Consider the following 25,326-nt stretch of genomic DNA (forward strand, 5'->3'; position numbering starts at 1 on the left):
ACGTCATGCTTCAGTCTATCATGTCTCTCGGTCCAAATCCCCGAATTAGTTTTTTATTTGCCTGTAAATCACACAACTCATCGTCATCTCACATATGACAAACAATAAAACTGGAAGAGGCAGAGTGTGCTGTGGCACTGAGCAGATGTCTGACACCTCCAGCACGGCACACAACAGCCACAAACGGATCCTATTTTGTTTTGAGGGCTATGCTTCAGATGCTTGTTAGTATAGTGGAGATGTGGAGTATATCGGGGGGCCCTGACAGGGTCGGGCAAATCTCTCTCTCGCAGCTCTTACTGTTTGGAGTGATGCCGGTGTCAGATCCCCCTCCTGCTCTGCCGTGGACAGTTGGCATCCACCGAGAACGACTGGAGAGATAGGAGTTTCTGACCATCATTATCAGACAAATGTAGCCAGGGCTCAGTCTTGCGTTACGGCATTTGATAGCTGCCTTTGCTTAGTGCTCCATAGCGTTTATAGCTATCAGCTTGGGGCATCTCTGAAGAGCAGAGCTGTTCAACTTCCCTGATCACCTAGAGAGCAAAGGAGCACCAGCATGGCCCCGGATCTTAACCTGATAACATCCGTGATTTATTTTCTTCATGTCATGCTGCTGTAATACAGTCTAAAGGGAGACAGAAGCCAGGCCCCTGGCTGACAGCCCCACAGCTCCTTGGGCTTTTGTTGCAGCCCGATCAGCTCCGATTACAGGATGAGCTTCAAAGAGCCTCCCAGACATGTAACCTAAACTACTGTACTGGCAAAAAGAAGACAGCATAGGCCATGAATTGGGGCAGTTAAATGTAAATCTATGTGTTGAAAAATAGCCACAGTGGCTTACCAACAGACAGATGTAGAATTTTAACACATCTAACGCATAATCACATACTGAAAATATATACAAATCACCAATTAGTAAAAAAAATAATTACATTTTTAATAAAAAAAATTAATTATGCTAAAACAACACAAGCATACAACACTATTTCCGACAGCCTCAGACATATTTAATGCTTTGTTTGCCACCTTTGAGAACACTTTGACTCAGATCAGTAAAACACTTGTATTTCAGTATTGCATGTACGCATAGGCCCACACCTGCAAGTATAATAATGTCTCTTACTCCTTAATATCTGCTACCTCAGTGCCAGTGTCACATAAATATCAGTTAATAGCCAAACCCAATAACCCAACCATTAAACAACTTTGATTCATGAGCATATATTATACAGACATGGCTGATTCAATTAAAGTTCAGGTGAAAATGTACCCCTCTACCTGCTCAACACACTTCAAGTATTTCACAATGAATTACTCCTGAATAGTTGAAAAGATGGCTGATGCCGAGGATCCCCCTGTAGCCTCGCTATTATCAGAAGGTAGAGTGTAACTGCTGTGTCTGACAGATGAGTGGGACTTTGAGTGCTTAGCTGGCTCACAGACACAACGTTTCATTGACAATCTGAGTAGAACAACTTGCTCAATGAACAAAGGCATGGGAAGAGCTGACAAGCTGATCATGCGGCTGCAGCGAGAAGACGAAGACAAGAAGAGACACAAAGGAGGAAACAAAGAGAGAGTGAAAGACTGACATGTCTGTGTAATATCTTTGTTGCTCAGTCCTCACGTTGTTGCTCTGCAGATGCTGAAAATTCGTCAGCATTCTCATCTCAAGTAACGCAGGACTTGCCATCTTCGGAGCAACAGGGGGACACTGACACTGGTTATATCTGTTCCCCGTGAGGAAAACCTTCCTCTCCATCACACTGCTGTCTCAATGATACAGCACGTCACCTCTGTAAGCCTCTCATTCGGTTCTTGTGAAGCGAAAACTGCTCAAGTCTGATGCGTGCAGTCGTAACAGTTCAAGAGTGCCGAACAAACAGCCAGGCTGATAGATATAATACTGTGAAGGGGGCATGATATAATCTTTGTTGCTGTTCTTGTGACACTGCACATGAGGAAATACAGCACAGAAATGACTTGGTGGTTGAGTTCCTTTGACACACCATAAGTCAGAATCCACATCCTCCATAGAGCACCCTTATTTATCTTTCCTATAGAGACAACTTTTTTCTAAGGTCGATTTAACCTCCAACTCAATCCTCCAACCCAAGTAAAGCTATGGAATACACTCACACTTCATTTACTCTACTGTGGCTTCACCTTTATGACTCCCATGGGGCAGTGCAAAGTTGTTTTTTGCAGCTCAGCAGAAACTTCCCTGTATTTTACTGCTCTGCTATATGCCTTTAATCTATAGGTAGCAAGGCTGTATCAGCAAATGTCAATGTACTTTATTAACCGCAGCAAGGTTTTCAATGAATTCATGACATCTAATTAAAATACTGAATACTAAAAAAAGCTTTTTTGTGTGTGTGAAACTGCCTGGTCCTGGCAGTACATGTCCAACCAGGCTTGGACTGGCAGTCTGGCAACTCTGGCAAATGCCAGATGAGCCGGCCCACCTAGTGGGCTGCAATGCCACCACCAGCAAAAATTGTGAGAAAGAAATTGACCTGCCTGCCGTGGTGCACTTGATGTTGGAACAGCCTGTCTGATCGGGGGGTTATACTGTGCCAGAATTGTCAATGGGGTACCTAAGGCAGGTGGAGCAGGAAGTGGTACCGACTGGTGTCACCTCCCTTCCCCATCCCTTCAAGTGGATCCCTCCAATCATGTACTGTCAGGAGTCAAGCGGGAAATGAAATGAAATCAAGACAGAAATAGTTCAAATCAAATAGACATGAAATGGCTGAAGTATCAAAAAAGCAAAAACGTGGAGCGGAGAAGGTCAGAGAGAAAAAGAAAAAAATCTTCAGACTGATGCTGCAAAATGTTTTTAAGCTGACACATTTATTATTCAAAGATGACGTTACTGATGACAGTGCCACACAAAATCCTGCTAGCGGCAGTGATAACACAGCATAACAGTCCACCAGCACCAAATAAAAAAGGAGGAAAGACAGATGAGCAGCAGCTTGATTCCAGTGGAGAGCAGAAGCGAGAAGAGGATGATGGAGGACAAGCCACATGACTACCTCCCAGCAAGTGATGCTGCTAGTGCTAGCTCATATTGCTTTATGCAACTCTTTGGTGCATATGTTGGGGTAAAATGGGGCTGTTGAGACGAAAACTACCAAACTGAATTTTATTCTCGGTCCAACCATGAACTCAACACATTAGAGCTGAGAGGACTGACTGATCGATTAGTTGATCAACAGAAAATCTAATCATTTAAGTAATTTGTCAAGCACTAGCTCTGCAGTTCCAGCTTATATAAGGCTTCCCCCCCTTTTGTTTTATATCATTATAAACTGAATATCTTTGGGTTTTAAAATGTTGGTTGGCCAAAAAAAGACATCACCTTGGACTCTAGGAAACTGTGATAGATGTATTTGAACTATTATTTTACTTATTTATAGTTAGCTATAGTATAGTTTTAATTATTTATCTAACATTTTAATTATTTGAATAAATAATCGGCAGATTAATTGGCAATGACAACAAGACTGCAACTACTTATTTTGACAATTGATGATTCTTTTTTTGACTAATCAATTCCCGTCACAATTTCTTTAAGCCCAAGTCATTAAACTGCTTGTTTTGTCCAAAACCCAAAGATATTCAGTTCACTATATGAAACAGAGAAAGGCAACAAATCATTACGTTTGAGAAGCTGGAGGGAGAGGATTTTTGGCATTTCTGCTTGAAAAATTACGATTATCAAAATAATTTAAATAATTTTCTGTTGACTAATCAATTAATCAACTAATCACTGTAGCTCTAAATGAAAAAGGTATCAATTTCAGCCCTACACTACATGCTTAAAACATTGAGAAACTTTAAGTGTATGGAGTACACGGCCCTAACTATAATAATTCCACAGAGAAAACAACATCCCAATTTCTCATTTCCATACAGCTGGTACAAACAGCTGTGTACTGTATGTTTGCATTGTGAACTGTATAATAGTGAGACAAAGTGAACTGATTTGCTACTGTACATTACTGTTAAACCACAGCTGGCTCAGATGCATACTGCAGCTACCAACCTATTCTAATCATGGGTATTTATAAGCTAAGGCAATCTGTGACAGAGAAAGAAAAGAAAATCAGAGGCTGTAATATTTCTGCAACTCCTCTGAAACCAGATTGCGAGCTCTGCCAAAATACCCGAGCCATGCTGTAGGCACAATATGCCATGAAGAAGCAAAGCCAAATTGTTTGTCTAAACTGTTTTCAGTGAGAAGAATGGAGGTTAACAGTAAAAAGGCTGTTATATGATGACCTCTATTCAATAAAAGGCTGAGATTTTGCCAATTAAGTGGCCTTGGCATATAAGGATTCAAGGACAATATCTTTATACTTTCTCCCCCCTGGCATTTCACACGAAACACACTTCCAAACACATTGATCTTGCCTCACAGGGGAGACTTTACGGTACCTGCTTCCCAATTACTCGCATAGGCTTATTCCTCTGACACAGTCTAAAGGAAAACACGCCGGATTGGCTGCTAGTCATGACAGAAAAGCTTAGTGGAGGTAAATTTGTGGGCAGTGTGGGAGAGCTGCCAGCTTTTCAAACATGCACTGCACTCGGAGAGGCAGATTTACCGTCTGTGGTCTTCTACAGGCCTCTCTGTGTTTGTCCTGTCTCCAGTGGCTGACTGAAGACCTTGCTCGCCCAACAAAAACACTGTCAGAGATAGCTCGGCGAGGCATGAAATTGATTTTGTATTAACAAACAAGGGGATCTGTTTCTCCCATACTGTTAATCAAATCATTTCGAGGAATGAGGGGAAGATGAGAGTAAAATCATTAACTTCCAACAGTAAATCAGGTTCAATGCCAACCTGTTGTCCCATTAACCCTGAAACCTGTTCAATAGCTAATTAAGGCAATTACTTCAGGCATGACATGCCAGTTAATCATGAATGACTAGCCCATTTATAGTGGTGGCTTCATTACCATTGGCAGTACTCAGTGATTGCCCCCCTCATTCTCTACACACACACACACACACACACACACACACACACACACACACACACACACACACACACACACACACACACACACACACACACACACACACACACAAACACAGAGCAAATACTGAGGATAAACGTGACTGTTGGTCTGCCTCCCACCTACTCCCTCTTTACAGGGCTATTATTGGAATGAATGGAGGAATCAAAAAAGTGCACAGCCAGTCGTGTGCTTAGTTCCCAAATGCGCCATCTTCCACCATGTTTCATCTGTGATATCGAGCTTCAGAGTTTTTAACGTTGATTGTGGTTTTCATATATGTGCTTTAGGGCATTTTATGTCCTTGGTAGCTGATAGTAGAGAGATGACAGGAAATGAGGAGAGAGGGTATTACATGCAACAAAGGGCCCTTGCTGGACATTGCGGTTTATGATCTGAACCTGGTCGACCAATTACAAATCTTTTTAATAAAATGAACACTCATATGTGGAGCCGTAAAGTAAATATGCATTAAATAAATAATCATATGAAAAAACTGCTTTACAAATATAAATGAACCCACTGCCTAGCTGGTGTTAGCAGTGTTTGCTAGTTGGCTAGAGCTAGAGAGAAAGCGTCTGTCTTTTTGATCATCATGTCTCTGAGGGACATCTGTAGTTTCAAAACATGGCTGAGGTAACTCTGAATTAACCAGCTACAGTCAGCTTTTCCACTTTGATGTTGAGTAATAATCCAATCTCACATGACAACCTAGCAATTGAGCTGGCAAGCAAGGCAGCATTTGCATCCTTGTTATTTATTAGTTCCTCATTCAGAGTTACTTTCGACATTGTTGTTGCTCTAGCTAACAGGAGCTAGCCCGCTAAATCTGTAACACTTGTTGAGCTTGTTAGTATTTAGTGGCATCAAAGGGCATTTTTAAATAAGATTTTCTATAATCAAACAATGAACTCCAGTAAAACTTGTGAAAGTAAGAATGAGGAAATAACATCTTATAATTATGAGTTGAGTTTTAATAATTCCTTAAATAATTTCACAATTTGTTGGTTCATTTATATATTTTACATGTTATTTATATTGTTTTCTTTCATAATAGCTATTCATTCAATATTAAACATGCCCACAGACAATCACAGGCACTCAAAAATAATAATAATAATAAAAAGAGTTTTGACAAAACTCAGATTGAACCAAATTATTTTCTAAGGTCATTGCATCAAGTGTAAGATTTATTGTTATTGGGGTGTTAATATGGCAAGTGCCTACACTCTCAAATGTAATGAGAACACGTTTTTAAAGGTGTGTAGAAAAAGGGGGCAGATAAACCCGGGACCGACATTTTGACTGAGCCCTTTGTCTCCGTCTGTCTGGAGCTGTCCGTGGTGCTGAACAAGACTTCAGTCGCTCACTAACAGTGTGATCAGTGTGCTCTGACACCTACCTTGTCAGCAGTTCCCATCCCATAGCGCTTGAGGGACTGACTCTGACAGATAGTGGCGCTGAGGGAGGCCCTTGTAGTGAACTGTCCTGAGTGGGAGTATTGATTTTCCTGTTTGTCTCCCCTGACTGCGGCAAGGTGGAGGCTAGCTGAAATGACTCCCTCTGCTCTGAGGCCCCATTCCTCTCACCTCCCCTCAGGTCCCTATAAAGACAAGCTATACTGTAGCCTGATTCTATATGTGCCGGGGCATCTGCTGCAGAGCATTCAAGCTGGTCAGAGGGCGCTCATCCTCACGCCGTTAAATGTCACTCTCTCCCCTCCACTGCACATCAATAACTGGCTCTGGCACTGCAGGACACCTCTCTGGGTTGTTCCATTTTCATTTGCAGCCATGAATATAAATTTCTGGACAACTTGCCACTCTTGTCAACACAAGGGGAAATTCATTCTGCTACTGTTCCACTGAGCTGAGGCCTCTTAATATTGGGTGACATTAAAAAGCTGCACTGTATATTTCCCTGTAGCTCTCACATAAAAAAAAATGAGAGAAAGCAAAAACCTCACCTCCAATGCACACTGCTGGCACAGCTTTGACTTTGATCTACTTTCACCAGACAACACAGCAGACAAATTTATTGCTGTGATTGCAAGTGTGGTGCGTTAATTAAAAACAGCAGTGGTTACCCTCGCTTAGACGTTGTTTGTCGTCTTAACGCGACGAAACACAGCCGCTCATCAAAGCCGTGTATAAACAGCCGTCTGTTTGCTCTAATTTATCAAGCATCAGTGCTGAGGTCCTGGGGGAGTGTGGCTCTGCGCCTTCCGCGTTTAAACAATTACACCAGGAGTCAGACATGTAACCTCACTGGGTCACACTTTCCATTTCAATGTAAATGTCAAACTGATACATCTCGTGCAAAGACTCCCTGTGGAAAAACTTGTTGTCTATAATGCAGCCTTTCATGTTCCAGTCACACCACATGCAACAACGGCAACACATTACATGCATAGACAATAACAGGCATGGAATTATGTTAATTTACAGGCTATGGAGAAAATACAATAACCTTCTTATGAGTTCATCCCAGGGGAACCAGCAGCCCAATCGCTAGCTTACAAAAACTAATCAAAGATGAAGCTCTAAATCAACACCCAGACCTGCACATACTCTCGTAAATAGTGTTTACCATTTTCCAAAAATTCGGACCACAGAACATCCAACACCCAATCGAAGGCTTAACATCTCTTCAATAATTGTAGCTTTTAGTGTATAATGACCTTTTATAGTACTTTTGCTTTCACTCAGGACAAAGGGAGAGCCCTGCTGAACAGAAGCACATTATTTCACAGCCTTTAAACACAACCCCCCACTGGGAAAACCATTATCATGGCTAATGTCAGTTGTTAGAGGGTGTGAGTGTAGCCCGTACATGAGGATCCTGGGGGACAATAATCAGGGAAAATGTTATGTGGAGCTGTTGGGGAAAGTTTAAAAAGTCTGCCTGGAAAGATTGCTTTTTAGTTAAGTAGCTCGTAGGGATCCATGATCATGACCAAGAGGAAACAAGATGACGGTGAAAGTGTAAAAGGCCAGAACACTTTCCTGTGGATAATAACACTGTTTGAGCATCATGCGCTGGTTCAGTCAAGCAGGACAAGGAGCCGCCAATAAATAGCTATTGTACCCTAACCCTATGTCAATGAAGTTAACAACTCAAGTGGCAGGTTAGAGGGCTCCAGCTCTGCTTCATGTGTAACCGTGGTTCATTCACACCAGGTTTCCGCTTTCGAGACTTTAGCAGCACCCTCTGCTTGTGACTTAAAGCAGATTTAATTATTTCAACACATTAATTCATATGTAAACCCATCTTGTTTGTCTTGAATAGTTCAATAACTATATACTTAAAGAAACATGTTAAATCCTTTACTCTGCCAGAGAGATGGGTAGACAAATTCAGAGGAGCTATATCGCTCCATCACTTCAAAGATGATTAAATCTCCTCATTCATATCTTTAACAGTCCGTAGCCACAACAAGATGCTGTAGCTAAACAGAAAATCAAAGACTCCTTTAGCCAGACAGGCGCAGTCTTCGTATAGCATCTCAACTCACTTGCAATTTGAGCCACATAGGACACCTAACTTAGCCGTTCATATCATTATCTCACTCCATCATCCTCACTTTTAGGCACTAACAATGTTGGGTGCAGTGGTAGACACGGACAGACACTGAGTTATCGAGGCAGTCTTTGAAGCTGAAAGTAGATACCTCTGCTTCCTATACACCAAAAACAAACACATACTGCAATTTAGTCAGATCTGTTTTCAAGTGTTTCCTAGACACGTACGTCTATAAGGCGGCCTCAGACAACTGTTGAACCTATAAATCATTTGCTGAAAGAATCTAATTGTGACTGGCAGCCAATAGGATAGGTCGCTGTGCCCCAAAAAAGGCGTGTGGCTTTGGCTGTGACACCTATGGGCTTTATTAAAGTCTAAGGCCATGTTCAGACACACAAAAGCACTGTGTGAAAAAGCTCAGCCCCCTCATTCATTTAAATGGGACCACTGGGTTGGTACCTCGGGTGTGTTGGGGTAAGCGCTCTGGCATCAGATGCACAGTTGTCTGCCAAAACAGTTGAAGCAGGCTCAACTTGTTCAGCAATCCAATTCAACGTCATCTAGCAAGGCACAGCATTGGCCTCGCTGGGGCTACATTGTGGGGTTTGTTTACATCGCTTTAAGTCTTACATTGTTTTAACGCAGGGCTGTTTTATATCTGAATGCCTGGGGTATAGCTATATGCTTGCAATCCATGCTGTGAGACCAACACCGCACAAGGCTATGACATTGGATGAGGTAAAAAAAAATACCAAAAAGGGCTTTCCAAGGACTTATCCCAAAGTCCCTTCAAACACCTCCTTTCCTCTCTGTTTTTTGCCTCTTACTTTTTCTTTGGAACATCCCCCTCTTACAGAGAAAATGGATGTGGTAGCACTCAACAATGCTGCTTTTCGTGGACCTGGATGGATTGCATGTAAGCGAGGAGATTGGTTTCAGTGTTCCCCTGTGGACTGAAGCCTTTGGTGTTTGGTGATAAATGCCTCCTGTGTGGTAATACTGTGTGATTAACGGACACAGCCCAAAGCCTGATCCCTCCTCTCCCTCCTCACCGCACCTGAATCAATCATCTACATGGAAAGGCCACAGTCTTGCGCTAGAACAGCTGCTTAGAGCTCAGCTCTCTCCTTTCTCACTTTAGAAGGGCCAGAGATGAGTGTGGACTCACTTTGAAACACATTAAATACAAGTAGATCAAACACGGTTTGCTCAGTCTGCATTGGTGAGAAAGGTATGCAATGTAAAATGTACATGTTCAGGTGAGTCGTACTGTAGTTCTACTTTGATAGTTAAGGATTGTGTAGTGCCATATTATAAGCACATAACTATCGCTTACATGCAATCCATCCAGGTCCACGAAAAGCAGCATTGTTGAGTGCTACCACATCCATTTTCTCTGTAAGAGGGGGATGTTCCAAAGAAAAAGTAAGAGGCAAAAAACAGAGAGGTGTTTGAAGGGACTTTGGGATAAGTCCTTGGAAAGCCCTTTTTGGTATTTTTTTACCTCATCCAATGTCACAGCCTTGTGTGGTGTTGGTCTCACAGCATGGATTGCAAGCATATACCTATATCTTCATGAACCCTTTTTAATTCCATTTCATACTGTGAGTGCTGAGGAAGTTTCTTGAAAAACTCTAACTGTAAAAATGTAAAAGTAACCGTTGATATTTATCAGAAATCACGACAAGACATCCCAGTGGGACTTTGACAGCTCTTGAAATTGCATATTTGTTCTTCCTTGGCCTTAATATTTTTGCCTATTTTTAGATTCAATCTTTTGTAATGCTCTGCTTCCTTTTAGCTGTGCAGTCAACAAGATATTGCAAGACCTTGAAAAACATTCCATCCTAAAATATGCATATCCTGTAGTTTTATATTTCAGTAAAAACAATGAAATGCCTGAACCTATAAACCTGTGTTATAGAATGAATACATCCAGCTGTTCCTATAACGCTGAAGTGACATGGCAGGTTGAATTTAAAAAAGTAACTTGACACACAGCTCCACACTGAGCAGCCTACATGATCAGATTTGATATTACGCCCGACATTAAATAAAACGCAGTAGCAGCAGTTTTTACAAATAGCCATGAAACCATATCATTGGAGGTGAGATTATGGCAGCGGCATAAGCAGTCAAATCAATTGCTGAGTATTTCTGTGGAAGTCGATAGAGGATCCAGGTTAGACCCATTAGTCATGTTGGCACCCTGCATTGCTCTCCGAGGCCTAAAATGACCCTGCAATGTCTCTGCACATTGTTGCTAAAAGCTCCCAACACACCCACATTGGCTTTTGCAGTATACTGGCTTTGTAAAAAAAAAAAAAAGAAATAATGGAATCAATGCTAATTTATGTCATATGGCATTAATATGCATGGGTTTACAATTCAGCTTGAAATATTTAACAAAGGCATAATCTGCTTCTTGATGACATAGAGAGGGTAAAGCCATTTGCTGATAATTCATTTGTACTGTTCTGCACAAAAGGAAGCACTCAAAGATACTTACACCCTCTGTAATTTATTATGATTCACAGACATGCCTGGCATGACAAGCAAAGCAAATGCCTCCAGTGTTAGGACAATTTCCTCTCACCACCCTCGAAGAGAAAGTAAACAAATTCGCAGCTCAGAGTCCAAACATGAGAGGGGAGACTTAAACAGAATGATGAATGAAACAAAGTCTACTATCCATTGCAGAATGGCGACTGATGAGAAGTTAAGTGATCCCTGGATTTGTGAGTGGGATTTAAAGCTCTGTTTTGCAGCAATTCAACTGGCACCTCGAGAGGACTGACTCACATGGAGGGACATTGGATTCCTATGATGAGGTTGATGTTCTGTATCACAACACGTGCTGGGACATAATGCTATTTGTTCCACACCAGCACTCTGTGATGCAACAAGATGTTACTCTACTCTCTAGTGCCTTACTGTTGTTAGGACAGATTTTCAATCCATACTTATTATACTGTGGCCTGGGACCCAATTTATACTGCAATATTGTAGGTGGGTGTGAACAGAAATTGATCTAAAGAGGGAAATCCTTTTCCAGTGGGAAATAAACAATTGTTCAGTCAGCATAACAACAAAACACATCATATCTGATGTTTTCTGCCTTTATACTCTTCAAAATAGAGGATATTAAAATATATGACAGCCAAGTCAGGCATACTTACAGATAACCCTAGGAGTTGTTTTGTAATGTAATTTATATGTAATATTGTTTCATATGATTAAATAATATACTAAACATTAATGAAAACTAGTGTCTGCACTGGTGATCACATATCTATGATGATTTTTCAAAATAAAACGGGACCAAGCACCTATTTATAAATGCAGGAATTTAAGAGGCAATCTGGACTGCAATCTGTTCAGTGAGATTATTCAAATCTCTCTCACAGCAAGTCTGAGCGATGCCGCAGCACAGGGAAGAAGCAGAGGACACCAGCAGTAAAGATCGTATTGATTGAACATATTTTATGTATTACCATTTCATTGCTTACATAAATGACGTGGCTGATTTTGGTATATCTTAGAAGCACACCTCAACACACCTTCTCCCTAGGGTGAACCCGCTCTTAAGTGTAGTACTACAGTTTTATATATTTCACCACATCGCTAGCCAGTGGACCCCTCAGCAACATCAAAGCATCCAGAGCCTCATCCCACCAGAAGACTTTGGGGGTGGCACACTCTTGCAAGTGGATATTAGTCCGTGTGAAGGTGACTCTACCTGTGCTTACATTTAAAGTGTGCCAGGTGCTCAGTCAACCACTGAATCCAAATTGGGCAGTGTGAGGCAGCCTCGGCTCGCCTCCCCACAGTATAACTTACCTGTCACCAGCTCGCCCCAGATAAGGACAGATGACCTTTCTCCAGGTTGTTATAATAAATCAACTCCAGAAGCAGTTATTCCTAGCACGGTCCTCTCGTCAGGCCTAACAGGTATCAATTGAGAAATAACACAGCAGACACCTCTGCTGACATTTTTGATGTTTGATGACTGGACAACACACACACACACACACACACACACACACACACACACAGAAGGCAAAGAAATTCCCTTTTGAATTAACAAGGATGCTAACCAGGTCTGCTTTGTTTACATGTTTACAATCTTGAAATTTGATGCTATATACCCAAAATACAATCATAATTATATAATTATAAAGCACAAATTTTATTGGGTTACATTTGTGATGCATCAATAAACTGGTAACACTTAAAGCTAAACTGGTAAAAAGAGCCAGTCTGAAGCCAAATATATTCACAGCACAGCATAAAAAGCTGTAGCAGCCATACAAAGCCAACAACTAGTGTCTTCAAAGCAATATTCTTGGACTTGATCAGCAAACACTAAAGAATTTGTGGTAAAAATCTTCAAGTTTCACCACTTACTTTTTTATGGACTGTTTATAGTACAAAACTAGAATGTTCTTTTCTCAATTAGAGGGAAGACAGAGCCAAAGTTAATTGCCCCTCTGATAATAGAAGCATTTGAACAGCTCAGCCACCAAACAGGCCTCTTGGGGACATTAAACACAGAATTTCAGAATCACAGCATCAGCTGACTCATTCTCATCAAACTGATGACTACATTTAACTAGATCAGTATGAGGTGCTTTGCTTCTCTTCTTTTTACTTCAGTCTAGGGGGTGATCTCACACTGATCAAAAGCTGACTGGGAAGTTGGAGTTCAGCTCCGTGACAGCACGTCTGGGATCTGAGAGTTCATGATGGCACGCTGTTCAGAATTAAAACAAGGTACTCATCAAATGTGATGCCGTGGATCAAATCAAGAAAACAACATTTTTGACTCGAGCCAAAAAAATAACAGCAGAATCTTCACGGTATCATTACTTTCAGTGAGGAAACTATGAAATTGTGCCATAAAAATAAAGAATGTGCTACACTGCAGTGTCTGATACAACATTTCTTACCACAGGATCCCTGAAAACTGAGACTGGAGCATGAGGGTCCTTGCCAGCCACTCAACCAAATGCCACCCTTTAATCAGGCTATAAGAGCTGAATCAGACGATTGGAAATTCATATTTGCCGGACCAGCAAGTATTTGACAGCAGCATCAGAGAAGCTGCAAGCCGGCTCTGGCGAGCTGCACGGCTTTCATTACCTAGAGTGGCTTTTAGAGAAAGACGGTAAGCTCCCTCCATACTACATCTCGAACAGTTTCAAGCCAAATGGACAATGACAAATATCCATAACAACTCAAACACATGCAAAGCTTTTCATCTCCTCCAAATGCTAATATTGATATATAAAGGATATAAGGCTTATCTAATAAACATGCACTGAACAATACTTTGTGAAGACAACTCAGGCCTCCCTGTTTGGTGCATCATGTATCAAGCAGGAGATTTCCACATAGAACTGGGACACTAATCCCCTTTCCAACAGAAGAGACATCACATGGCAAAAAAAAAAATATATAATCTTCCTAAAAGTGATTAAAAAACTTCTGAAAACTGGGTACACACTCACACAAAGGACTGCACATCTTTATTAAAGATAGGAAAAATTAAACAGAAGGCCCCAGAGATCATACTCAGTGGCAAAGATTATTTTAAGTCACAGGTACTACGTTTGTCACATAATCTCAATACAATACATCTTTTTTTGAAGCTGTTGTTAAAGTATGAAAAAATGAATTCTTTCATTGTAATATCTTACTCGTACTATATTTTTAACCTCTACAATAAACCTCTGTATTATTTCACTATTTATTTAAAGCACATTTTTGGTCAGTTGGGGGCAGAGGAAATAGCTGTATACACAACAGTTATTCTCACCTTATAAAGCTGATACGGCGAACAAATATTTTCTCTCCTTTTAACTCTGTTTTGGTCTCAACCATCTCCTGAGGGAAATATCTGACTCTTTAGCTTCTAAATTATGTTCACCAGCGAGTCAGTAACTGTCTGCCTGCTGTTGCTGCTGGGCAGGTGGAGTACAATGGGATTTTTCGCTGCAAACAGCAAACTGTTGTGTCTGGAAACAAGGCCGATACGAGTGGAGTGAACCAAAACAGTAAAATCATGACCCCAAATAATGAGCTGAAGGATGCTATAAAGCTCTGAAGACCGGAGGGGAAAAGCAGAGCGATAGTTCTCTGTGGGTTTGTCACTAAGAACGACTCCTTACACATTATATCATCCTTTATTTAACATACTCAGAGAGGCTTTCACATGTGTTTTTTAATTTAAATATACAGAAATAATATGTTTATCTGATCAATTTTATCCAGTAACCATTACATTAAATGTGAAAAACGCCAATGCTTGTTGCTGGCCACAGCTAGAGAAGAGTGTTACAGATTCAAATTTCATGGCGTAGCAGTAGATACTATACAGCAATCATTTTAGGAATTCCTTTTCATTGCTTCTCCCCCCAGACTCCACCAGTTTTATTAGTATCAATCCTCTTAACCTGACATGGTTACTTTAAACCTCCCCCCACTGGGATATCTGTGAACTATTAAAGAAGTATTATATTAGTATAGAAGAATGAAAGCCAGCATCAGTACATGTAAAAAAAAAAAAAAAAAAAAAAGGTTTGAGTATTATAAAGATATTTTAATTAGATATTAGGAATGAAAATTAGTATTTAAAAAAGTTATAATCAAAACAGAAAATGGCCACTCAGCTTTCTGATTTTGAGAAGAATACTGGCTGCTAGATATGATTTACTTGCTCCCGTATTAACTAAGTAAGTCTAAGAAACTGTTGGAAGTTTCTTTTGAAAAAATAGAACTCCACATTTTATTCTGCATAGTCTAATTTGAGTTGCACTTAATGACGTCCTTGACCGTTTCATTTTCTTTGTCATGACGGTGAACAAGTGCTTGACATATGCTGTTGCACTCTCTGTAGAGGTAACACTTAATTATCAGACCAACTGTACTGCTGCTCAGGCCTGCCAGTGATGACGACTTGAATTAATGACACATGAAAAGCAATCTCCGCGCCCTGGAAGTCCAAGGCCTGCAAGGGCACCCGCAGCTCCACACATAATAAACATCCCATCATTGTGATGAGCACTTTGCCTCCTACATCTAAAGATACGACCAGAACTGTAAACCTGCTCAATTTCCTTCCTTCAGGTTCATCTGTGCCTGCAGGGCATCTATTACCCTGCTGTGAGTGTAACTGAGGTCCTGTGCTCACTTCTTTACTAAATGGAAGGCTTCAGAATACACAGAAGAAAAGTTCAGTGTGCAACAAGAAAATGTGTCAATTTACTGGTGTTACTGTATTTAATTTAAGTTTTAAATGTGCGCCAATCTTTCTATCATTGCCCAACAGACATTCACAAAACACTACGTATCAATACTTGCACTACTTAAATACCTTAAACCTGCACTAACTGATTTCTTTTTGCCAATTGGGGACAGCTGAAAGACTGTGGATAACTTTGACAACTGCTTGCTTATTTACACATCGAGCAGTTAATTTTTTATTGGCATTGAGTTTGGAGGGAAATATCTGACTCTTTATCTGCTAAATGCCACATAATGTTCACCAGCGGGTCTTTAACTGTGTCTCTCATGCTGAGCAGGTAGTGTACAGTGGGTTTTTAGAGATTTTTCACTCAAACCAGCTGCCTGCTATAGACGTAAATGCCGCTACGAGAGCAGTAAAAGTGAACCAGAACAGTAAAGTTGCAGGCCAACCAGCTAAACAATGAGCTGAATCTCACTTTAAAGCTCAGCTGACAATTCTCTGCAGGTTTATCACAGCGAGCGACGCCTCTCACGCCATGAACTGTAATTTGAAACATTGTTACAAAAATATCAATGATAGCCACTTTAAAATGCTTAGAAAAATTTAAGTTTCTACAATCGCATGACAACTGAGCATACTTAGACTGTTTTCTCAGCTGCTATTTCGAAGGAAACGAATAAACCTAGTGAGTACCAACTGGGATTTTAACACTGATTTCAAGCTGAAAACTGACTGGGGATATTTGGTCTGACTCTTTCTTTTCAACAAGCTAAAAATGTGGTTACAACATCAGTGTATCACAAAACTATTTTGTTTAATAATTTTGATCATTCCTTCAGTTGTAGGTTGACAGAGAGACAATATTGAATAGTGTAAAGGTATTTCTCCAAGGTCATATTGCACTAGTAGGCTCTATGTGGTTTACATGAAGATGTAATTTCAACACATTTAATGTTTCATATAAAATGTTATAAATATTGAAGTATATAGTCTGTATGCTGCTTACCAGAAGCTTCCAGGACACTATTACTGGACAAATCTGTACATGAATGTAAATGAATTGCATTTACTGCTGTAACGCACATGTGCAAGTATTTGGGCTTTCTGGTTAGACCTTCAACTACTCCAAGCAAGTCTTTATATTTATACTGGCTTTCAAGTGAGACATTTTGATGTAGTTTTAAGCTCCAAAATGACAATAGGTTATTATTTGCACATTGTAGAGGATGACATGTCAATATTGCTAATCCTATTTAAATATAGTCTAAATGTAAACTTTCAATGTCTTCAAATAGTAAAATATTTTCACGCAAATAAAAACAATAGGGATGCATGATAATTACTGGGCAGATAAATTTTTTGGCTGAATCGTAGATATTCATAATTTTCTTCTATTCATTATTGGTATAATTGCATTACAGCCAATAAATTATCGGTTATATTACTAATAATTTATTTTGAATTCTTATACAAAACAATTTATAGGCTTTATGTTCTATGAAAGCCAAAGTCTGTTTGTGAAGGTTATTTTGTAACTTAAATTAACTTACGTATGTATGTTATCTTTTGGTTTCAAACGTGACACAAACAACGATCTCAAGTCCTGTCCAGTCAAACACCCATCCATCCACCCCACCTCTTTCTGTCTCTTTATACTTCGTCTTGTGGGTGCGTCTATAAACGATGCTTGAGGCTGGAGCCCTGCACATCCACAAAGGACACTAATGGGACAGAACCACAGGGCCACTGACCAAGTGGCAGTATTTGACGTGTAGGGAGTGAGAACGCACTGTCTCTGCAAATTCAAGTTAATTCGGGTGAGGTTGGTAATGACTCCCTCCCACACGCTGTTCAACATTGTTAGATGTCATGAGCAGATAGTAGATAGAGTGAGACATACATGGTTCAATGATCAGAGCTGTAAGTGGTAATGACCGCACAGTAATTGCAGCCCTCTCTGCATCACTTATTATGAATAAAATATGATGTAGGGTGTTAATCAGCAAAAGATTAGGGCGCATCATCAGTGTGCCAGGTAAGTAATAACAGTCTATTACTACTCCTGTAGAAATTAAGGGAATGTGAATCTGTTATTTTTATGACTTGTGGAAAAAAACCATACTGCAGGACTTAATAGTTTTGCAGTACCACAGAATCAGTAGGTGAAATACACACACTCAGGCTTCACATCCTTATTCTCTTGCGTAATTACAAACTTCATGAATAAAGAATGATCCCAGCCAAGCAGCTAATTCCCATTAAGTATTGCTACCTATCCTTTATTGGCTACTATACCAACTAGAGTAACCATTAATGGTAATACTGGTGACCTACAACAGACTGGAACAGAACCTCATCAGGCCATAATGCATACGGGACTTTACCGTCACCTTCCAGGAGACTGACAGCAAATATGTATACGTGATCACTGTAAAGTAGCCTTCAAATCAAATATACAGCAACTAGGCTATATCAAAACTTCCAATCAATTATTAAAAGCTTGTTTCACCCTCCCTGTCCAAGCACAAAGGAGAAACTACAGTGCCTGTGAAACTTGCAAAAAAGGCGAACACCCCTTTCTAAAGCCACTGTTTGGTTTTTGGGCTACTGTAGAAACATGGCGGTTCAACATGGCGGACTCCATGTAAGGCGATCCGCAATGCCTGTAGATATAAAGGGCTCATTCTAAGGTAACATAAACACAACACTACTTTTTTCAGGTGATTATACACTAATGAAAGTATACCTATGAATATTATATTTCATATTTACCAATCGAGCCTCCCAAATGTTTCACACTGGACCTTTAAGAAAGAAGCAAAAAATTCATAAAAAAGTAATCATCATCGAAAATCAAATTTCAGTAGTTGCCAATTTTTGTTCTTTTATCCTGTCTTTTCATCTTACGAACATACACAGCTTTAAAGACAGCTTTTCAGTCCACATGGCACAAAAACCTCAAGGACACTGAGATCTAAACATCCTTATCCAGAGCCACTGCAGAGGACATCCTCCGTCACTGCTACATAGGCACATCTCCCTCTTTATCAAAGGAGAGTATCGAACAGCGTTGAAAGTGCGCTCATGTTTTGGCTTTGGCCCCTTTTGTACTTCCGAACTGAGCATTCATTATGCATAAGCAACAAGAAGGCTGCTAATGAAGATTTCATAATTAATAAAAACTGCGACATCAGCATGTGCATAAAATTACCACGAGGCCACCGTTAGAAGGGGAACCACTAAACTGCACATACTGTTCAGCAAGTACACAAAAACAAATATGGCCTTTATCCGAATAAAATAAACTAATAGACCTTCTAAATATGTAGCAAATGGATGAGGCAAGAAAGAGCTGGGTTAACTGTAAAGCCAGTGTTGGCTGCCTCAGCTACATGTATTGAGGTCAATTTAGTTTGTGCTTTCAAACCAAACTTGAATTTCTAACAACACACAATGGCAAGATGTGTCTTTGAATAGAGCTCAAGGCACAGGAACAAAGATGATTTCCTTGTTTGCAATTACAAACTAGAAAACTAGACACAGATGCACTCTTGCCCGTGCATGTTACCAGAGTTTTTACCAAATAGCCTTTGATTGTTTGAGCTTTGTGATTAACCATGTTTTTCCCTTACTTATTATGTGTATTTGTTGACCCGGGTGCTGCATACAATTGCACTTTCAGGGATAAATAAAGTTGTATTGGATTGAACGGAAAGGATTTAAGGAATCCAGGAACCAAAAAATACTTTTGGTTCTATGCCTAACAGTTAGGTTGGCCCCATCCACATTAAAAAAATATTTTCCTTGGCCCATGACTGAACTTTTCACCCAGTTTCACTGAAATCTGTTTTGCAGTTTTTGAGATATTTCAGGATTTACACACATGCAGGCAAACAGAGCTAAACACATAACCTCTGTGGCAGAAGTAATAAGACTTTTAAAAAAATAAAAATAAAATTGAATTTCTGTAACGAATACAGATTCCTAAGTAATGGCACGGCTCTGGACTGTACTTGAACTCTAAAAAATATGCATAATAGATGTTCCACCAAAGTGATACATTACTACATTTCAAGAAATCTGTGAAAGGACATAGCGGCACAGTTCAACACAAATTCAAAGGCTGACCATTAAACGTCACCACATGTAGAAATGTCTAAACAAACTCTTAATTCAGCTGACAAATCTTGTCTAGCCTCTATACACAGATACTGTGAGAGATGCTGACATTATGCAAGAAAAAATTCCAACCCTGTTTAATTCTATTCATTTGTATATCAGCAAAAATCCAGTTCCCACCTCAGCGTCTCGATGAATGTCAACGACCAGTGAAAGGAAGGCTTTGATTTGCTATTTTAGCACATTTTCATGGGAGCCGTGAGTAATTATTGCACTAAACAAGAATGTGAAATAAATGAAGAGCTCAGGTAGAATCAGCGGTTACTTGTTTGTCTTCGTTTGTCTCCCTCCTGATTTGAACCTAAAAACACAAAGAGTTCACACTCTGGTCATTAAGAGGATGCTGTGTAAAAGTCTGTCACCTCAACTTAAGAGACAGGCTCTCTTTCTGTTGTATGAATGGTAGTGTGCATGCATGAAAGTTTTTGTGTTCTGGTTGAGTGATCTCATGCTTACACAGAAGAAGCTTCTTCTCAGTTTCCCTGATGTGTGACAAAGGCTTTGTGTGGCTCTTCCCCAGAATATCTTAAAGGGTTGTTGTCACAGTTATTAGATGTGACTTGATTCAAATTGTTTTATATTCTTCCTACAAACTGTTACCAATATTTTATCATCTGCAGGGGATTTAAACTGGTATTTACTTAAATTCAAATGGAACTAAAATGATCACGCAGTTTATTTATACATGGACAGCCATATGTCTGGGTTGCCTTTATTCAAGGCATATAATGTATGCTTCACTGTAGGGACTTCGAGCTGTATGTTTGATAATCAAATTTCCTCACCTCAGACCTGTAGCCATAACAATAAATCTGTGTTGTTTTTTTAATCTCAGTGACAGATGTTCTGACTGCACCAGGATGAAAACTGATGGTAAGATATTGCAGTGAGAAACTGAAAAAGCTCATTCTCATTTTAATGGAAAGCACACATCAAATATTTCTCTGATACTGACCTGCAACATTTCACTACACATGCAAAACACTGCTGTAGATATGATTTATGCTCAGCTCATCCTTTATGCAAGTATAATGCAAATATCAGCTCCTTCTTTGTGACCCATGTGTCACATTGAATATATCTACACGCTTTACTCCGGACTAAGTAGTTAATGAACATGTAAAAATCTGAAATAACTTGAGCAGCTCTCCTCAGTGCGTGGCTCTGAATTCGCCTGAGAGGGAAACAACCTGCTCAACAAGCCATATTCATTCAGCATACATGACGCTCTCCACAAAGCAACTTAAGAGGACTGCACTTAGAGGTATGTTTCTCCAAAAAGCCTCTGAAGAGAGCGGGGCCTGCCTGCTCCACTTCTCCCCTGACTGACAGCGCACTCCAGGGGAGCCACGCCGCAGGACACGCACACTGATCCAGTCTGACACGCCTGACCTTTCCTGGGCCGCACGGCTGGCTCACCGCACACCGCGCCCCGCCCAGCTGAAAAGGCCACACACTGCCATGCAGTCAGTGCCATCGCTGCCCACCTCAGCCCCCACCCCCCCCTCACTGCCATATCGAGAGCCGGCAAGGTGAATGCCCGGGACTGCGCAAAGACAGCCACTCAATCTGAGAGGCTTTCAACCGCAAAACAAGGGTATGCCATCTGAATTTGGCTGTGATGTATGATTGGTATTCCCCATTGCACCCTTAAGTGGAGTAAAGATTTTTTTAACAAATAGATTATTGGGTCTTTATTACAAATTATGTATTTTACTGTGCAAGGGTGTTTTTTCCCTTTGACTTTATACCATTTAAGATATTTTAATTAAGGCATTGCTCACACACAATATGATTATGAAGATGAAATTAGCATAATACTATTAGTCATTTCACTTAGTAAATGGGGCGGGTGCGGTGGCTGGTTAGTGAGGGGGTCGAACATAATGTGTCTGCCAACAGTCCTGGTTGAGGCAGAATTATCTCAGAATAGATGTTGCGGGAGCCCACTGAAGAACAAGGGATGAGAGGACTGTAAGTGCAGAATAGATGCTGCAGCTGTGAAATGAAGAGCTGTCGCATCCAGTGAGCACTTTCCTGAGTAAAGGAAACACTTGGCAAAGCAGAAATAAATCATGTGCTCATGTATTCCAGTGTAAGATTGTATTTTCCAAAAAACAGAGAAGGAAAATCTCACAGTTTAAAAAATTCAGCTTGTGTGACAAGGCATTCAGTGCTTTTTCTATCTGAAGTGTACATGTGGAAGTATCTTTGATGATATATACAGACTGTTAAGGTGCTATTTTAATAAATAACCTAAATTGTAATGCAAATTATTATATAATTAAATGATCAGTGTCTCCAGAAGCACTAACTGCACTGACATCCACACACATATATTGCTCAGGCAGTGACTACTTCATTACAATGCACCACCTTAAGTAATTATACTGCATCTCTATTAGTGCAAGCAATTGCAAATGGCTTTTCTACTGCAATTACAACAGTAAAATATGGGCGAGATGATGTATTTCCACAGGTTCTACTTTGCTTTTCCTCACAGATAATTCTGTGGATCTACCAAACCAAACATCTTGGGATCTTCTGAATTCAGTCCTGAGATGAGATTACATCAGACCTTATGTGGTACACCAGTAGTGCACTAGTTCTGTAAGCCTACGAGCCTCAAAGGGGCCAAAGATGCAGGGAGAGTTGCGTGCACTGGTGTGTGGGTCAGGTTTGAATAAGTAGTACCCCAACTTTGGACAGCTAAATCGACAGAGATGGATTCACAAGGAAGGGGGGGGGTTATTGAGAGAATAACAGCACTGACAAAACTGGGCAGGAACACAAAGGACAAACACAGATGATTTATGTATGAGGGTCAAGCAAAGCAAGAGACTATCTTTAATGTTAATAACTGTGACATTATCCTCAGCCATCTCAAACACTATGTGGATACACCCACCTTCCTCAAATGTGACCTAACTGACTGCTGGGTGACTGGCTTGCAATTAGCCTATTTGCCTTTTTTTTTTTTAAATCAGTTTCTTTGTGGGAGCTTGCAGTAAATGTCTAGCCTGTGACTACACACTAATGACAGAAAATAGCTCTATCGGTCCTGACTAAACTACAGTATCTCACTCCAGTGGGAACACTGTGAATACCCATCCCATCCATCACTGCTCGGGACTGAATTAAACATTTAAATTGATCATGGAGCTCCAGTGGTTTTGGGGCCACAAAGTGTCTGTCTTGCATGCCTGCTCCTACACACTTAATCTGTGGCCCATGGTGCTTTGGGGACCTCAGAACTTGTCCCTATACCTACTGCTCATTCACACAAGAAACACACACACGCACATTCAGGCATCAACATGAGGGAATCAGCCATGTGTACCTTTTATTCCTCTGGGCCTCCTTCTTATCCATTATGACAGGCACACAATTCGTGAGCTCGGTCCAGTCTGCATGCAGTCCGCAGCTCCAGCCGGTGGAGAACCGGGAGAAGAGCCAGGACTCCTCTTTCCCTGGCCGGTGACATGTGCATTTCTTCTGCCCTGGCTTGCAGTCGCACGGCTGCTCCAAGCGAATATTCCTCACCAAGTGTCTCCCGAAAGTGGTTCCTCCGGTCTTCTGGATGTGCAAAAACACTATCACGTCGTCCCCTTTGATGTTGAACTCCACGTGTCTGTCAAGGTCTCTCTCAGTGAAGTTGAATTTTGACGGCACTTTAGGAGGGCTGTCATCCTCCAGGTCTTGGTCTCTGTAGAAATCGTCGCTGTCCTGGTACGGGGTGGAAAGTAGGCTCACCCCCCTTAATTTCTCCCCAGCCTTAAAGTGGCACGAATTGCTTCCAGCGGGACATATGTACTGGTAACCTATCATAACAAAAAGGACAGCTAAAATAGGAACCAAGATGAGCTTACTGGATCTTTCATCCATCATATCGAGAGAGTGTCTTCATTCCATTACTGTGAATAATAAGTTGCACCCATGGGTTTCTTCTTCGGGGGATCAATAGCTTATTCCTCCATGCCTCAGGTAGACTAAAGGTGCCTGTTATTTAAGTGCCACATGTTGATCAGATAGCACCCTCCGAGACACGCGATCTGGACAAAAAGGACAAGTCCACCTTTTTGGTTTGTGAAACACTGCACGGCGTCTGCACTGCGCTGGGAATTCTGTCCGAAGTCAAGAGTCATGGCATTCCCATTCCCGGCTGTCCAACTTCTAAAGCCAGTGTAGGGATGCATCCGCGCCGACGACTCCCTCCGTGCTCCGGTATCAAGTTGAAAATGAGGCAGCTGATGAGAGTTTGTAGTTTTACAGCTTCTTTGTTTTTTTGTTGTTGTTTTTTCACCCCCCTCCTCTCCGGTGCTGATCCCGGTCTAAATCGCAGCGCGGTTCATTTCGATGATGGACTTATTTCAGCAGAAATGAGTACACGGCTCGGACTGTCGGGTTGGATCCTCCGGCAGCATCCTCGGCGGTCTGACTGACTGTGCTGAAGCAGTGCTTTAGAGAGGATGACAGGATGAGAGGATGCTGCTGCTGCTGCTGCTGCTGTATCCGAGCCGACAAATGTGCGATATGCTCTCGTCGTGGTTGGGCTGGGAGAGCTCTACATCCCATCCCGTCCATCCCATAATCTTGTTTAACACAGTGCAAAGCCAGAAGCCCGGGCACTGAGCTGAGACAACATGGAGATTTAGCCACATATAAATACCAAATCCGCTGTAACTTTTTTTTTGAAGCCCATTCATTCGAGTGTGACCTTTGGTGATTAAAGAGATAGCACTGTCCCTCTGCTTACAGCATATACTTGTCTGTGCAAGGGTAGGCCTATAGCCTTATTAACCTATAAAACTTAATGTCTCTGCTTAAAAGGCAGTACTGTAACCAATTAAAAGAAAAGTGAAACAGCTGCTTTGTCTGCAGCAGTGGATATTGTGACACATCTACTGAAGCATGTAAAATATTGGTGCTTTGTCATGCGAGGAATTTACATAAAAAAGTTTAATTGTGTGTGATTAAAATATTTAAATGTTGTAAATAAGTGTAAAATAATGTAGACTATCTATCTATCTATCTATCTATCTATCTATCTATCTATCTATCTATCTATCTGCCTCTGATCAGTCATTTAATGTCACTAGTGGTCAACTAAAAGTTTCAATTTATGTGAAATGGAGAAAGCTTTCAATGAACCTGTAAAGTGAAACAAAAAAATAATAAAATTGGGATTAAAGGAGCATCAGTTTACTGGTTATGAGAAGCACCACTCCGCCTGTGAAAACTGTAGGCTAGTATAATATCTTCTGTGGCTCTGGGGGGAGCTTTCAGAAGTGTGCAGAAATTACCCTGTTATCTTGGCTTGGATACTTGGTTTTGTAATGGCTG

General features: G+C 40.8%; 1 protein-coding gene across 1 annotated transcript in view; it reads right to left on the bottom strand.

The window, feature by feature from the left end:
* hs6st3b (heparan sulfate 6-O-sulfotransferase 3b) overlaps positions 1-24,865 on the bottom strand; it is a 63,633-nt gene extending 38,768 nt beyond the window's left edge. The window contains exon 1 of the mRNA XM_051404594.1: positions 23,324-24,865. Within this exon, the coding sequence (XP_051260554.1) occupies positions 23,324-23,871 (548 nt within the window). The 5' untranslated portion in view covers positions 23,872-24,865. The remainder of the gene's footprint in view (positions 1-23,323) is intronic.
* Between the last annotated feature and the right edge of the window lie 461 nt (positions 24,866-25,326).

The sequence above is a fragment of the Dicentrarchus labrax genome, unplaced genomic scaffold, assembly GCF_905237075.1.
Source record: "Dicentrarchus labrax unplaced genomic scaffold, dlabrax2021, whole genome shotgun sequence".
NCBI classification, from domain to species: domain Eukaryota; kingdom Metazoa; phylum Chordata; class Actinopteri; family Moronidae; genus Dicentrarchus; species Dicentrarchus labrax.